This window comes from Scomber japonicus, chromosome 6 (genome assembly GCF_027409825.1).
Source record: "Scomber japonicus isolate fScoJap1 chromosome 6, fScoJap1.pri, whole genome shotgun sequence".
In the NCBI taxonomy this organism is placed as follows: Eukaryota; Metazoa; Chordata; class Actinopteri; order Scombriformes; family Scombridae; genus Scomber; species Scomber japonicus.
The window spans coordinates 21,664,748-21,680,611 of NC_070583.1; the positions used below are offsets into that span (position 1 = coordinate 21,664,748).

A 15,864-nucleotide genomic window follows, 5' to 3' on the forward strand; every position below is an offset into this window, starting at 1 on the left:
AAGTCAATTATAAGGTGTTATATCATTAGGAAAAAGTCAAGATCATATCCAGATGAACCTGCTAAGATATTTTACTTGTGCTCCTTTTCTGTGTACTGTGAGTGTGACATTGTCCAGTGTGGGGCTGTATTGTGTCAACTTCTGGCACACTAACCTGTCACTGATGACACTTGCATCAGCAAGCAGCTCAAAGATCCGCAGCAGCTGCAGTCTCAGGAGATCTCGTCGCTCACGCCGCTTCTTGTTCTACAAAAAATTCATTAAGAAAAATCCTTAATGACAAATGGCTGTACTTATACAACAGATGACATCTTTCCTTTTTGAGATTTTCTGACACATGCTAGCTATCTGGTGAGGTCAGGCCACTGTCTACAATACTTTATTAACAAATTCACTCTAATGGTACCTACTTTACTTATATCATATACTCCCCTGCAAATAAAATCAACCAACCTCAGGTCTTCTTTCCAATGCTTCTTTCATTAGTGGATGTAGCTCCTCCACAAGTTCCCTGTGTGCAGACAATGAAAATATAATCTGTTGTAGTAATTAAGAAACAACTAGTGAAAATATTTAGTGGACAAAGCTGATTTTCTTTTTCAAGGAAAAACATCTGAAACACATCTGAAAAAACAGCTGAAAAAACAGATTTCTAGGAAACAATTTGGATGTAAATGGCAGCAAGAGAACACTTTATTATAATCCTCTGTTCATCTCTCTTTTAAATCCACACAAATACAGGTCATCATGGACTTAATTATGTGGAAAATAATGGACTGTGCTCTCCAACTTCCATTTCACTGGTTCTGAGACAAAAACTAAACTACAGCTTAAATCAGCAGTCAAAACAAGTTATTATATATCTTGAACACAATTTACGTTGATAATAAAACTCACATGAAAAACAAATCATCAATTGTAACAGGAAATTTGAATTGAAATTGGTTTGTTCAGGCAAATAAACGAACTTAGTGTAGAACATTTAAATACCATTCTTTGATATACCTGAAAACAAGGGAATTGGTACGGCCAAAGCCCAGAACTAATGATTCTGTCAACTCAATGCTCTCTGCCCTCATCAGTGGAACCAACTGCTTCAGAAGCCAAGCCACAGATGGGCTCCCGATAACCTGAAACATCAAACACCCACAGTTCAGTCACACAAATAAACCTCTCACGGTGCTTGAGCACACTAATTACACAAGGCCGCACAGAGATAAGTGTCTGTACAGTTAAAAATATATCAGCTTCCTGGTCCATTCATGTCAAATAGCTGCTGTGCAATTTGATGCTTTGAGTTTGAATGTCAACAAGCTCCATATGAACACCTGATCCTGCAGAGACAAAGCACTGGGAGAATTAATAAGGCCAGAGGACAAGGAGGCAACAACCTTGTTATCGTAGCTGACACCGCTGTCGGGTGTGGCAGCTGTGATCTCAGGTGTCGATGCTCTCAGATGGCCGGGGCTCATGATACTGGGCTTGGCCACCCCAAAGCAAAGGATCAGGTAGTTTCTCCACAAGGTTACGTAATTGTCTCCACTGCCAGAGGTGCTGGTCTTCTTCGCATACACTGGGTTACTGGAGAATCACACAAAACATAAGTATTAATCTTGTCCAGGCTACTAAAAACAGAGGATCTTGTGACGTTTTTATATTCAATGAGGAACTAGTAGTATCAGGTAGTTATACTTAAAACAAGTGATAAGATCTCATTTTCCCTTTTGAACTCACTCCAAGATTTGAAGACACTTACTTTGGATCCACCAGGGGCATGAGCATCTGCATTCGAGTGAAGGCGTAGGGCCAGGCGTAGCTCAGAGCTGTTGGACAGTGCTTGGGCAGGTTGTCCTGTCGGAGGAGGCTATATACACACAGTACCCAGGGGTCCTTCACAGACTGGGCAAAGATCCACACATGTGAAGGGCTCCTAATGTCATAATGACTGTTGACGAGAAGTGCATTCCACTCCACAAGCCACTGAAGGTCCACATGGTGACCAGCTTGCATGGCGGCCTGTGAACAGCGAGTGGCACAGCAGGGTCAGGGGTCATGATGAACTGACTAATTATCCTTATGCCTAATGTGAATTATTTAGAATGTGAAAAATGAGCAAGGCGGAAATTAAACATTTGCTGCATTATTCTGTTCTCAATAAATTTGTATTATCAGCGTCATGTTGTCAGTCTGATGATTACACAAATGAGAGAAGTCAAACGGTCACCAGCTGTTCACTTCCAGCTGTTCCATTCATATTTTTGGACATGTTAGATAACCAAACTGAGCTTCAATTGCAGACTCAATGTAAAAAGCATTGTTTGGTGATGAATCCATACTAAGCAGTTCAAAGAGATCTTTTTTTATACCAGCAGCTTGAGTTTCCTGAGTTGGCACAATTAACATGCATCTCACTTTTCTATCTGGAAGTCAAATGACATGAAATTGTTGGTGTGTTACGGAAATGCAAAACATGACAACTTACCGTGTCAGAGACTGCAACGTTGACAAAACTCTCCAAGATTACAGGACTGAGCTGGTCCATAATCTCAATCATTGCTTTATCATCATCCTACAGTTGACAGAGTATAAAATCACAGTCTGTACATTCAGCTAGCAAAATTCTACTATATTCTGTCACTTAATTTTTGGTTTCTCTCAACTTACCTCAGACTGTCCGATGGTCATAAAGAGACTACGTATCTCCTTGAGTATGGCGATAGCCAGTCTGCGGGTGCTCAGCTGACAAGAACAGAGCAGGACAAGTGCCAGACCCTCAACAGCATGCAGCACTGTGGAGTGAGGACCTCGCTCTGCAGGCATCTTCAGATTTGAACTTGTTTGCAGCAGCTGTGACATAAACATCACAATAAAACAAAAGCTGATTTATTGCAATCATTTCTTGTTTAGTGCCTGACATTTATTATTTCATATTTATTTAGATTGCTGACTGTTATTTAAAAGCGCTTGTCACACAATAACACAAAAATGTGCCATTACAGACAGGAGCATCTATCATGGTTAAGGTATAAGTGTGTACCTCGGCAGTGTGTATCTTAGCAGTGTCACAGCTCTTCCCTGGGACGGCCAGGGTGAGTTTCCACTGTGTGAGCAGTTGTAGCAGTAATTTGAGGGAAGTATCTAACAGCCCCTGGTGGGTGTCTTGGACCTCCCGCAACAGGAAGTTAGTGAATCCAAACAGGACGTCGTCACGCCAGTCAGAGAAATCTACCAGCAGACTTTGTAATGAATTCTGAGCTATGAGTCGTAACTCATCATCCATGTGAATTGTCAATCTGAAAAAAAAGACAAAGACATTTTTTTTTTGATAAATGCAGTCTCAAGCATAGAGTAAATCCAAATTACTTCATGCTTATAGATTCAGATGAATTTAGCCTAAGGATTTTTTTTTGGCGGGCAGGATTTTTACAGTGAAAAAATCACATCTCTATCTCTATTAAACAAAATTGACTTCCTTCAACAATATAGCTAGGAAGTCAGTATTATCTCCACATTTCATGACCATTATATGTTGTATATTTATTTAGAACATAGTATTATAGTGGGATTTAAGCATAAAACACTGTGTTTGAGACTGTGCCAGCAGGAAATACAGGTTATTACCCTGCATGGCACTTGAAAATCTGTCTACAACTTTGAAGTCTCTCCAAACACACAATAATGACACTTGATTAGATCTCTGCTAAATCAGCTTTGCTGGGCTTGGTCTTTCATGTAAACGGGGTTGCCCCCAAGACAGCAACTCACCGAGAGAGCAGGTCTATGAGCTCTGGCTTTGACATCCCATCAGGCAGGATGCGAGGAATGGCAGCAACACATGTCCTGAACAAGTCGATCTTGGGTTTCCTTTCACCTCTGCAAAGATCAGATTGTAATTTTACATGCAAAAGCTGCTGCAACAGGTTTAACTGCCAAGTGTAAATTGAAGAGGTATTGTAATAAATAACTGGATTGTCATACAGTTGACAGTTGGCAGGAGTTAATTAAATTGAGGGCTAATTAATGATGGCACAGTAACCACATTTAACACTGCTGTGCTGAGTCCCTGAGTTTGGTTAACTTTAAATGTTTTGACCGTTAGGATGCCAGAGCAATAAGCACACATACGTGATCATGTCCTCAGGCTCCTTGTTCAACATCTGAGCATTAGTCATCATCATGCAGCGTCCCACCTCCTTATCCAGGTGTCTGAGGATGTTGTCAATAGCTTTACGCACATGATAATAATACTGTGACATCCCTGGAGAAGATGACAGAGGAAACACTGTTATTAATCAGAGGGAGTCCATCTAATTTGGTGCTAATGGTGTCAGGGTTATGTAAGTCTGCAAAAGCATGACATTTTCAACATTCCTGACCAAGGTCTGCTTTGCTCACCGATGACTTTGGCCTCTTCATCTGTCAGCGTTTTGCTCAGGTATGTCTTCTTCACTCTGAGTGTGTTCCCAGAGGGCAAAGTGCAACCAGTGTTAGGCATTGGAGGTTCGCCGTCCTTCTGCTGCAGTTTATCAGCTATGACCAGGAATGCTCTCAAACCAATATTCATTCTCTGCAGAACAAAGACATTTTATGTTCAGCTGTTTGTTATGAATAATAATAATACTAATACTTAATGCAACAGCTGATGTGGACTGAATTTGTTTATAAAGTTTAAGTAACGTGTACCTCTGGATTAAGACTAAAGGCTTTTGCAGGTTTCCCAACACAAAGAAGGTCATAGATAATTTCTTTCATGGCAAAATCAAGTCTTTCCTGCAATGAAATACAGAGAAAAAAATATGTTAAACAGTCATGAATTTCACAAAATGTCATGTCAAGTGTGCAATATTGGTTATAATATATATATAGGTTATAGCTGGGAATTACATGAAATATTAATTGTTACAGTGTGACTTAAAATATAGTATAGTACAGTACGTCCTTGTTTACCTGTGCAATAAACTGGATGATTTTGACAAAGATATTGAGAGGCATGTCTCTTGGTACCACACTGCGTGATCCTTTGGGAAACAGTGTTGTCACAATAGTGTTGAGGCGGCTGTGGACACAGAAAATAATTCATTATGAAAACCCTCATTGAACACTTATTTAAATCATAGATGTGTAAAATTACAGAGAAAACTATATAAAATGTGTATTAAATTGTCCCATTTTGTACAGGTAACCCATTTGAGGATCCACTTGGACAGAGGCTTATTTTAAGGCTAGTTTATTTTGGGCCTAATTAACACATTTGAAAAGTCTGGCTTGACCTGTTTGGGATTCCTCAAGTGGGCTCAAGGCTCATAATCATGTCTGTAAGCTGCTGATAAACCTGTGGGCCACCAGCACTGACAATCTGCTGCAGGCCTGACCCCAGGCCTGTACTCTTGTACACAGAAAGCAAAGCATTCCTCTTTTCCAAACACCAATAAAATCAATAACAAGGAAGGGAGGTTTGGTGTTAAATTTCTGCTTAAAATAACTTCCCTGTTCTTCCCTTAAGCCATAAAATGTTTTCAGGTGTTGACCATGGGCTTTATCAGTGTGTTTCTTACAGTTTATAAAGGGAGATGTTTTGTTTCCCTTGAAATGAACATCCCCAGTAAAGATATCTATCTATAAAAATAAGACTGGGACATGTTGGGCTGCGCTCACCATGTCAAGAAGGTAGATAAGAATTTAAACTACTTACCCCTGTGTTGCAGTGTTGCTCTCACACTTGATTCTGATCATGTAGACCCACAACAGACGATAAAGGGACTCCAGTGCAACGCGTGCCATTTTAGGGTCTCTACTCTGTAATAAATGTACATTAATAGTAGACAAGTCAACAACAGAAGCACAAAACCTTTGCAGCCAACTTTGAACTTAAATGTGACAAATCAGTTTTTTTGGTTGGCTATAATATAATAAGAACACCGAAGATATCATTAGTGTAATCACACTATGCTTGTATAATAAATTTAATGCTGATGAGGACAGTTAGGAAAATTATTGCCTTAAGCCTTAAGTACACCGTTCAGATATCAGATATTATGTAAGACAACCAATCTTTATGAATCTACATATGTCCTAAACAAAGGCTACTGTGATCTGAGTTACTGACTGCTGCTTTCCACATTACATTACCTTCAGGTTTGAGAGGCAGTTGTTAAGGAAGACATGCCATCTGTTGAGGAAGAACTGTTTCTGGCTGACACACAGCAGGCACGTCACCAGTGGGTAAAAGGCCTGTGTAGAGAACAGCAAATGTTCAGATTTATCATTGTTTATCATACATCATGGCATTGTTAAAATAGCTTCAAACTGGCTGAGAAAACAGGCTGAACATTTCTAGTTTCCACATTTCATGATTGAGGTTGTCTTTTGAGAGCATAATTTAAGGAACTGTGAATTATCTGCAAAGAAATCTGCATAAGTGTTATTTCATATGTAAACCAGTTTCTTTTGAAGACAAAGTTATGTTTTCTCCTTTTGTAATGCTTTCTGCTGATGATGCATCATTCATAAAATGTGTCTGTCAAGCATAATCGCTGCCTGAGAGGAGTCTAGACATTCTGTAAGAGCAAGTTACTGTTCCATAAGGATTATTGTCTTTCCATCTCAGTATAAAGTGCTGTGGTGTAATGCTTTATTGAAGACACACATATGCTTATACCTAGTGCACTTCCCTTTTCATGCTTTGAAAGGCTGCCTGTCTTCCTTCATAATTTATTTCTAGTGAGGACACTGATGTTGCAAGAGAACATTACGCAAGAGTGACCTTGAAATGCTTGAAGATTCACAGAGACCACAGGCATCCAGGCTATCTAAACATGCAGCAAAGGGTGTCAGGCTGAAAATGGAGGTGGAAAACACAAACAGGCACTACATTCTGTGTCAGTTGTGTTTTCTAGAGGATAACTGACCAGTGAGTGCTTCTTTCTGGAGGATAAGTCCAGGGTTGTGTCGTACAAACTGTCCACAAAGTTCCTCAGGCAGGGAACGTTCACCTCATTCTTCACGGCCTACAAGAACATCACACACAGTCACATGACAAGACAAGTACCATTTTTTCCCCATGAAACCAAAAATATTTTTTAATGTATGTGGTAAAACTTACTGCTGCAACAGGAACCAAGATCTCAACAAAGAGACCAGCCAAGGCATGCTTGATGTCCTTGTCTTTGACTTCTAGGAAGTAGTGAGCACATTCCTGCGTAAAAGAGAATGTCAAATGGCTTAATTCACAAAAACAACTAATATCACTTTCTATATATGAGGAGAGTATTAAGAAACTCACCTAAGAAGTAAACACACCTGATACTGTATAGTCAAATTTAAACTTAAACTTTAAACTGCGTGGGAATAAAAAACACAGTCATGGTCGAAAAAATCCTGACATCTGACATATTGGTGAAATGAGCCTTGACAGTTTAGAATGTTTTGTAAAGATAACATTCAAACAAAAATCAATAAATTGAAGAAAATATGGCATGAAACTATAGAATATAGCTTCTAATCTTAACTGAGATGAGGGCAGATAAAGTATAAAGCTGGTTAATGACAGTCATTTGCAAGCCATTTGAAGTCTGTTGTACCTGCATGAACTGGAAAGAGGCTTCAAAATCCTCGACGGGATACATCTTAATTCGGAAGAACTTGACCCCCATGATGAGGCTAATAGTACTCTGGACTACATATGGACTCTGCTCTTTCTGCCGCAGCTCCTTTAGCTCAGTCATAAACTTCTTCTTCACAGCAGGAAACCTAAGGAAAAAAAAAACTAAATGAGATTCTATATAAAGACACTCAGACAAATCCCAAATCAGCACTTCCACAAAAAGTTTCCTCTACTGAGACGTGACGCATATCCATACAGTGACAACATATTCAGGGAGCATGCCCCCCAAAAATATCATCTCCTATATTCAGACTACAAGTCTGCGTCCCAAGATGAACTCCTCCTCTAGCACCTGATCCCCTGCCCAAATTGAACCAGAGATGGGATTTTTCAGTCGGTCTAAATTTAGAAGATAATTCATCATGAGAGCTCATATGAGCGTATCTTAACCTCTTCCCTGGTGGCTATTACTGTGCTTGCAAAAACTGAATACAGCTGTTTCTGCATTTTGTTGCATGAGAGGACGAACTGCTTGTTAATTATATCTACGGAAACAGTGAACTGCAAATATGAACTGTATCAAAAAAAGAAACAATCTCTCTGAAGATACTCCAAATACAACAATGAGATTTATCAGAATCATTTTTGTTTACACTGAAACTCTTGACCTTTGAGTTTTCTAACATCAGAGGAAAGCAAAAAATATCTGTAAAAGCCTTTAGTAAAGTGTCTCCTACAGGAAATTAAGCAGAGCACACTTTGGATAGTAGGTATGCAGTGTGCTCACCAACCATATCTCTATTTTAAGGGTTTGTTCCCTGCTGCAATGATCTGAAAACTTCAAATAAACAGACATCAATTTCCAGTCCTAGTTTGGTGTGAAGAGGACCTGTCCAAAAGTGTGTCGTCCCTACAGTATGTTCCAGTCTCTTGAACAGGGGAATCTTTTGCAGCAAGGCATTAGAGATGGCAACACACTATCATGATGTGGCATGACACCAATAAAGATTTAACAGCCAAAGGAAATGGATGGAAAGAAGGAAGAAAACAGTAACATTCAGTAATATTATTATACTGCATTTCCATCTTTGTTAACTGAATTATTATTATTATTATTATTATTATTATTATCATTATCATAGTGCAGTCATTATTTCAACATTACTTGGATTGGGCCAATACTCCTATGACTTCAGCATAGAGGTCTGCTACAGTGTGCATGTTGCCAGTGTTAGGACCATGATACCTGTGAGAAAAAAACACAAGAGAAAGAAAAGTAAATCTTTTTTAAAAACTTTTAAAAATTAGGAAAGAAGGAAGGAACCGTGCTGGAAAATAACTTACCCCTCTTTGTATCTAAAGTGCTTAAAGGCTAAGTTAATGACTTCATTGACCAAGCTGTCAAGGACTGGGTGGAGCAGCATCTAGTTAAGAATCAGGAGACACAATAGCAGGATAATGAATGTTCAAAAACAACATAATCATCCAAAAAGCACCCAACGGAAAAACTCAAACAAGTGAGTTTTATATCATAGAGTAATTTTGTGAGAGTTGAGTCACCTGTTTCAAAACTTCTATAAGTACAAGAGAGAAGATGAAGTCAATGGCCAAATCCCTCCTTTCAAGTAGAAAATCTCTCTGCTGCTCATCACTGTTAGAAAAAGGAAAAAAAAAAACAAAAGCAGCAGGTTTGCTATGATCATACAAAAGTGAGTTTCACATTTTGTTTCTTCACAGTTTTCTATTGGTGACACATTGTTGCATGAAGAAATTCATTTAATGATTCTTACTTTTTGGACTTGGTGTTGGCTCTTGGCCGGTACTCGTGCAACTCTTCCTCTAGTCCATTTTGTCTTTTGTACCAGTCAAACAAAGTGCGCAGGATGGAGGGGAGACAGTACTCAGCCAAAGAACTCATGGAGCTTATCAACTGAAAGAACAAAACATACATTGCACTAATGAATGTTTGCATTTGGCAGTTAACATACCAGAGAAAGTGATAACAATCAGGGTTTCCTTTGTTTATTTGTACAGCAATTTCAATAAAAATACAGCAGCACACAAGCATTCATTAACATTTACTGTAAGTTTTCTTATGCTTGTAAAAAAAAAGAAAGGGGTTAGATAATATGAAGCATCTTTTGAGTGAAATCCAATGGTACATTAAGGTAGAGGGATGAGAGTGAGTGGTTAGCTGGCCGACACTGGGACTGTGTGGAAAGACAAGGTGCCCATGGGGCTGTCTTCATCAGTCTTGGGGGAGGGAGAGGGAAAGGAAGGAACGGGCTGGCCAGGCCGGGCTGGGCACACAGGAAGGGAGGAGAGTCTGGTTGTGCCGGGGAACACAGCGAACCCTTCATTCAGCACGAGGCTGGAGAAGAATCCTGGCTCTGTGTGGCTGCTGAATGGCCTCACGCAGCAGCACAAACACACCCCTGTGGCTGTGAAAGAGCCTTCTCTGCAGAGCCACAAACCTGCTAGACACACCTAGCACAGAGTCAGTGCCAGCTCACAAGGTAAACACTCCTGCCCTTGACTGGCTCTGAAAGACCTTTTTGGATGTGAGCAGGCCTTTCACCCATCAGCCTTTTCATGTTACAGTGCATCACACAGTATTCAAGATGTGAAAATTGACTTGCCTGTGTGCTCATACTGAGAGGAGAAACACGCTAGCCTTTTATATCAAATCTAAGAAAAATGTGGAGATACAAACTAATATGCACATACAAAAATAAGATTTCTTTGTAAACCAGATCTATTTCAAAATACCGTAAAAAATGGTGTATGAAAATGGTGAAAAATGGTGTATAAGACGCAGTCTCTTTTGGGGGGTCTCATGCTGGGAAAAACACGTTTCTATAAAAGACTGGTTTATTTGACGGCACTAATAACTATTCATTTATAAATACATATGTTTATACTTAACTTTCTCAATTTACACTTATTAGAAACATAATTAAAACACAAATATGACACCTGAATCTATGTGTAGGGTCAATGGTTAATGGCCCGGTAATGATTTGCTTAACTCAACTGGACTGGTATAGGCTATTAACTCAGACTGGGTTCGGTTTAGGCTGAGTTTCAATTAAACCTTTTAAAAGAACACAGTAACTTTACACATTTGATAGAGTGTGTAGCTGTGTGCTTACTCGAGTCCCAAAAACTCTTCATCAGATCTTTAGCTGTGCGCAAATATTGCGCCCAAGTCACAGTAAGTCTCAACAAGCACACTGTACCCGGACTCTGTGTCAGTCCCAGAGTCACACAAAGCATCCTCCTCTGTTCCATCCAATAGAAAAACAACAAAGTTAGTGAATCTTTTATTCTTCAGATGTGTGATCATACTGTGTGTCGTTGCCACAGCACAATGTCAGTTTGGTCTGTAAATACTAAAACACACTGAATCAGCACCTGCCGGTGAACAGGCCAGGCTTTATTTTTTATTTTTCTGTACAACATACAGCAGTAACCAGTCATATTTAGACTACCTATTTTAATTAGCTGCAGACACAGCTGAAGTGCGTGCATGCTTTACATAGCTGTTAATAGAAAATTATAGTTCATAAGTGTGGACGCTCACATCGTTATCTTTATAAATATAGTTATTGTTCTTAGTGTGGATGGCCCTTTACATACCTACAGTATATTCAGATCAAGATCCAACCTCTCTCTGTATTTTGCTGGTGAATAGGACACACCGGTGTATAAGACACACCCCACTTTTCAATGAAAAAAATATCCTGGGCTTCACAGTACTTACTTGGTCAAACTGAGGATCTTCTCCCCTCTGCAGTGACTTTGTTAATGGCTTTTCCTGCAAAACAAAGAAAAAAATGGGTTATTTTCACAGGGATTCTAACTAGCAAAGTTCTCTGAAGTTTATGGATGAAGCTCATAACTTCATCCATGCTGTCTGAAGAGTGTGTGAAGTATTTTTGAACAGGGATCCATTACAGCCCTGCTAATGAGAGAGCCATCAATCAGTCTGATGCTTGGATGGCATGAGCAGGCTGGGTCCGATATTAAAAATGGGACATTCATGACGGCTCCCATTATTACAGTCTTCTATCATCTGTGATAAAGGCCTCTGTGGGGGATTAAGGCTCAACATGCTCTTCTCTGTTCTGCGGATAGTTTCTTGGTAGCTGTACCAAATCATTTCACACTGACACATCTTATGTAGGCTGAAAGAACTGAAATATTACGAGCTGTTAACCAAGATGGAGTCATAAAAATGCTGCACTGCCTGCAGAGCTGAAACTATTTGTTTATTCATCAATTAGTCGCAAAATTAATCTCTAACTCAGTACATAAATGCCAAACATTTTCTAGCACCCAGTAACCTAAATATGAGAATGTCATGTTTTATTTCTCCTCTAACAGTGAATATCTTTGGGTTTTAAATGATATTTCAAATAAAACAAGCAACTTGAAGAGTTTCAGCATTGGGAAACATATTATAATCTTCTGCGCTATGTTGAAAACAAATTCAAGAGTCATTTTGAATATTATTACAAAAGCTTCATTGCTGTTTTATATTGCAGATACTACATGCAGCTTTTGGGGAGAAGCAGCATCACTTTGGTGATGAAAAAACTGTCTGATATCAAATATTTAGTATAAGTCTAGCATCAGCTGGAGCGTGTTTATATCTACAGGTATATGCTTAACACATTAAAGAAACTGCTTTATTTGACCTTTTGTGTGTCCAGATACATCCCTGCTGTCTTGTTGGCGACATCACTTACTTGATGATTAATCTAAAACATTTAACTGTCTGACTTGTCTGACACTGACATTGCGTGGGCTGATGGTAATGCCACTCTCCTGCTTGCAGCTGGAACGCTAGCTAAGCCTTTGATGAACCTTTTAGTTTTTGGGCAAAAACAATTGCATCTGAGGAGCCCATCTGTGCTAGAGTGACAGAAAAATCGGTGGCTCTTACACTGTGGGGCTTTAAAGGATTTCGTTACCCTGTGTGGTGATACAGCAGCAATTGTATTTAATCATCAGAAATACAAACAGCATTTCTTGGAGGTGAATTTTTGTAGGTTTGATGTCATGCATTCGGTCCCTAAATTATAGAAAAATATAGACCTTTTTTTTTTAGTTTGGTCTGTATTTGATTAATATTGACTATAAATCACTGAACATGACACATTCTGTAAAAATACAATTTGTGACAATGAGGATGAGCAGGGTGGACAACTGTGTGCCAATATCTTCAAGGCAGGGTTAAAACAAATTACTCAATCAGTTTTCCACTGAGAGGAAAAACAAAAGAGAGAGACATCCTCCCTGCAGTCCTCTGGAGAGAGGCACATTAAAACGAGGGGCTGCACACTTTCCCTGTGGTAATTATCACTTCCCTGCAGACCAAGGCCGGTGACTAACAGCTTCCCATAAATCACTGCCTCTAAAACTGGAGACAGCAGTCTACAGCAGACTCATTGATATAAGACCCTAAGTAAAGTCATAGTATATCAGACCTGTTCAAACCACATGGAAGGGGGACTATATGTAGTAAATAATGTAATGCTGCCTTAGCACATAATGCAAAAGGTATGGTGACTACTGCAGAAAGTATTTTAGTTGGAGTGAGAGACTTTTCTTAGTAAAGTGGATCAGTCATTTATAGTTGACTTTCAGTAGTACTTGTAAGATACTAATGTGGTCCTTGGAGCAGGTGGTGAGTAGTGCCTGCATTAACGCACACAGACTCTTCCCGTCTGCCTGTCAACAGAATTATTTATGACAGCTGTTGTTTGCCTCAACGATCAGCTTCAACCCTGACTGGGCAAAAACTCCTCTTAATGGCTGCCTTTGTCTTGTCTCATCTAATTTTCCATTATTTCCTCATTAGTCAGTATTTTTGTCAATATATACAGACATGGGCAGGAAACAATAGTTAGAGAGGGAGGCTTAACAGTCAGTTCCAAATAGGCCAGAGCTGCAATTATTTTCATCTATCTATAAATGACAGGAACGTCTGTCTGTCTGTCTGTTATTCGCATATCTCTCAAACCGTTTATCTGATTGATTTCAAACGTGACGGGTGTCTTGCTACGGGCACGAGTAAGTGCAGTGCCAAGTTTGATGTTGTTTGGATAAGAAATGTAAAAGATATAGATAAATATATGGGTAAAAGAAGCACACATTTGTTACTGTCGCTCTAGCTGCTGGCCACTCCCTCTCTCACCTGGGATTTCCACCGGGTCCGTCAGTGGCGCGGAACGTTGTTTTATTTTGAAAAAAATAAATTATGCCTATTCTGTGTCTGACTTCCTGTCTGGTGCAATCTGCTCTGTTGAGCTTGTCACGATTTAGAAACAGCTCCGTCAAAAATAGAAATGCTGCGGATTGATAGTGCTGCTGGGATGCTGCTGGGGCGCTGCTGAGACGCGCCCGGTGGAAATTGGACTTCACACAGCACACTGAGCACAGCGCAGGATCAGAGTTACCCGGGATTTCCACCGAGTCCGTCAGCGCCACAGTTTTGCTCCGCCCTCTACCCGAAGTCAACTCACACTGGGCGTATCACGGCAGCGGAGCTCTGAGAGAGAAATCTGCCTTTAAAATAAAGTTGCACTGTAAATACAGTAATTGCGGTAGCCTAATTAAATCTGAACAAGTGCCTTTAGGCTACCGCAATTACTGTAGTAGCAGCACAACTAAAAGGCCAGATTTTGTTAACTTGCTCAAATTTAGTTAATTTGGTAATTGTATTTGATTTTTGTGCTTATACCATGTGTCAGTAGGCTACATAGCTAGATGGTGTCTTCATCTGTCTGATTCGTGTTTGTTGCTGAAATACAATCGGGAGGCAGCACGGGTTGTTTTATTTTGAAAGACACAAGTTTTATTATGCTGATTATGTGTCAGACTTCCTGTCTGGTGCAATCTGCTCTGTAGACGCGATTTAGAAATGGCTCCGTCAAAAATAGAAATGCCGCTGACGGACCAGGTGGAAATTGGGCTTTAGAGAAGGCAACGGAGCTTTGGCAGCTAAAATGTGAAATGCAATTCAGACCCTCAAAAAAAAGGTTGAAACCCAGGCTACTTTGTAGTAAAAACACATGCAAAAAAGAGATTTTGCACAGGCACTGCACTAGTTATAGACTGATTTACCAATTATATTCACAATTAATGAACTATTCATTAATTGATTAAATGTCAGAAAATAGCTGAAATGACTGTTACAATATCGAAAGGCCGGGGCTGGCTGCTTGTTTTGTCCCAACAGTCGAAAACTCCCAGATCATTATCACATAAGACAAGAAAAGCAGGAAATCTTAATAAATGGTTGGAGCACACGCTTTCTGTTTATCAACCAATTGATTATTGAAATTACTGTTTCAGATGTAGAACAGACTTTAAATATGTGAATGAATAACCTAAACCTCCTTAAGGCAGATGTACTGGTGCTTTCCCAAACAAATGATGAGGATTTTAATAAAACTGCAGAGTGTATTGAACTGAGTTTTTAAAATCTAGCTTTACGTTTGAGAAAATTCTCAAATGTAAAAGCTGGAGAGACAAAATGTGTATTATTTCGAGTTGTGATTATTTTTCTTTGTTTCAATCCAATGCGAGTTGATCAGTCCACTCTACTGAGCAGGGAAGTGACCTTTTCCAGTAAGGAGATCAATCACAAAAACCCAGAACTCCTATTTTGATAGTTAATTACACAAATTGTAACATTTCATTCAATTTTTCTATCTTACAAAGCTTAATTTGAGTGAATCCCTGACAGCCAATTATGTCCTTATTTTCATAATTGCCATGGTGTTCAGATACGTAGCCAGGACTCACTGGAAGTAGTACAACTGTTCATAAAATGGATTTTGGATTTCGGTCTTAACAGCTGCTAATGTAATGAAACATGTTTTGTCTCCATCAGTTCTGTGGTTCAAAATTTTAAAAGAATACAGTAGGTGACTATAACTCTTCCCTGGGGTTATTACAGCACGTTATTCCATGTTTTGTTTCAGATGGAGCTGGTGATTCACACACACAAAAACACACCTTCAGCTGACAGCAATTAAACATGACAAGGTACTTAACGTCTCCTCTTTAGTGACTGAGACTCAGTTGCATACCAAAGACCTTGACAGTAATATATCTCTGTGAAGTTAAAATTACTAAGGAAGTCATTAGTAGGAGTCAGGCTGTCAGTTGTCACAAAAACCATAAATTCATTCTGGTGACACTTTTTGTCTTTTTGGGCTCCCAACAATAGAGGTAACTGCACTTCAGTT

At 39.4% G+C, this 15,864-nt stretch overlaps 1 protein-coding gene across 4 annotated transcripts in view; it reads right to left on the reverse strand.

The window, feature by feature from the left end:
- The window catches only part of frya (furry homolog a (Drosophila)), a 53,382-nt gene that overhangs the window by 21,155 nt on the left and 16,363 nt on the right, over positions 1-15,864 (reverse strand). For all 4 annotated transcript variants that reach the window (XR_008321479.1, XM_053320445.1, XM_053320446.1 and 1 more), the window contains exons 3-25: positions 11,367-11,420; positions 9,394-9,533; positions 9,164-9,254; positions 8,948-9,027; positions 8,769-8,849; positions 7,581-7,749; positions 7,103-7,195; positions 6,909-7,007; positions 6,130-6,231; positions 5,693-5,796; positions 4,948-5,056; positions 4,684-4,770; positions 4,396-4,567; positions 4,126-4,258; positions 3,766-3,873; positions 3,038-3,293; positions 2,665-2,847; positions 2,483-2,569; positions 1,757-2,016; positions 1,392-1,581; positions 1,006-1,130; positions 454-511; positions 155-246 (exon numbers count right to left, since the gene is read on the reverse strand). Coding sequence is in view for 3 of the 4 variants with exons in the window: in XM_053320445.1 (XP_053176420.1) it covers positions 155-246; positions 454-511; positions 1,006-1,130; positions 1,392-1,581; positions 1,757-2,016; positions 2,483-2,569; positions 2,665-2,847; positions 3,038-3,293; positions 3,766-3,873; positions 4,126-4,258; positions 4,396-4,567; positions 4,684-4,770; positions 4,948-5,056; positions 5,693-5,796; positions 6,130-6,231; positions 6,909-7,007; positions 7,103-7,195; positions 7,581-7,749; positions 8,769-8,849; positions 8,948-9,027; positions 9,164-9,254; positions 9,394-9,533; positions 11,367-11,420 (2,873 nt within the window). In the remaining variant the exon portion in view is untranslated. The remainder of the gene's footprint in view (positions 1-154; positions 247-453; positions 512-1,005; positions 1,131-1,391; positions 1,582-1,756; positions 2,017-2,482; positions 2,570-2,664; positions 2,848-3,037; positions 3,294-3,765; positions 3,874-4,125; positions 4,259-4,395; positions 4,568-4,683; positions 4,771-4,947; positions 5,057-5,692; positions 5,797-6,129; positions 6,232-6,908; positions 7,008-7,102; positions 7,196-7,580; positions 7,750-8,768; positions 8,850-8,947; positions 9,028-9,163; positions 9,255-9,393; positions 9,534-11,366; positions 11,421-15,864) is intronic.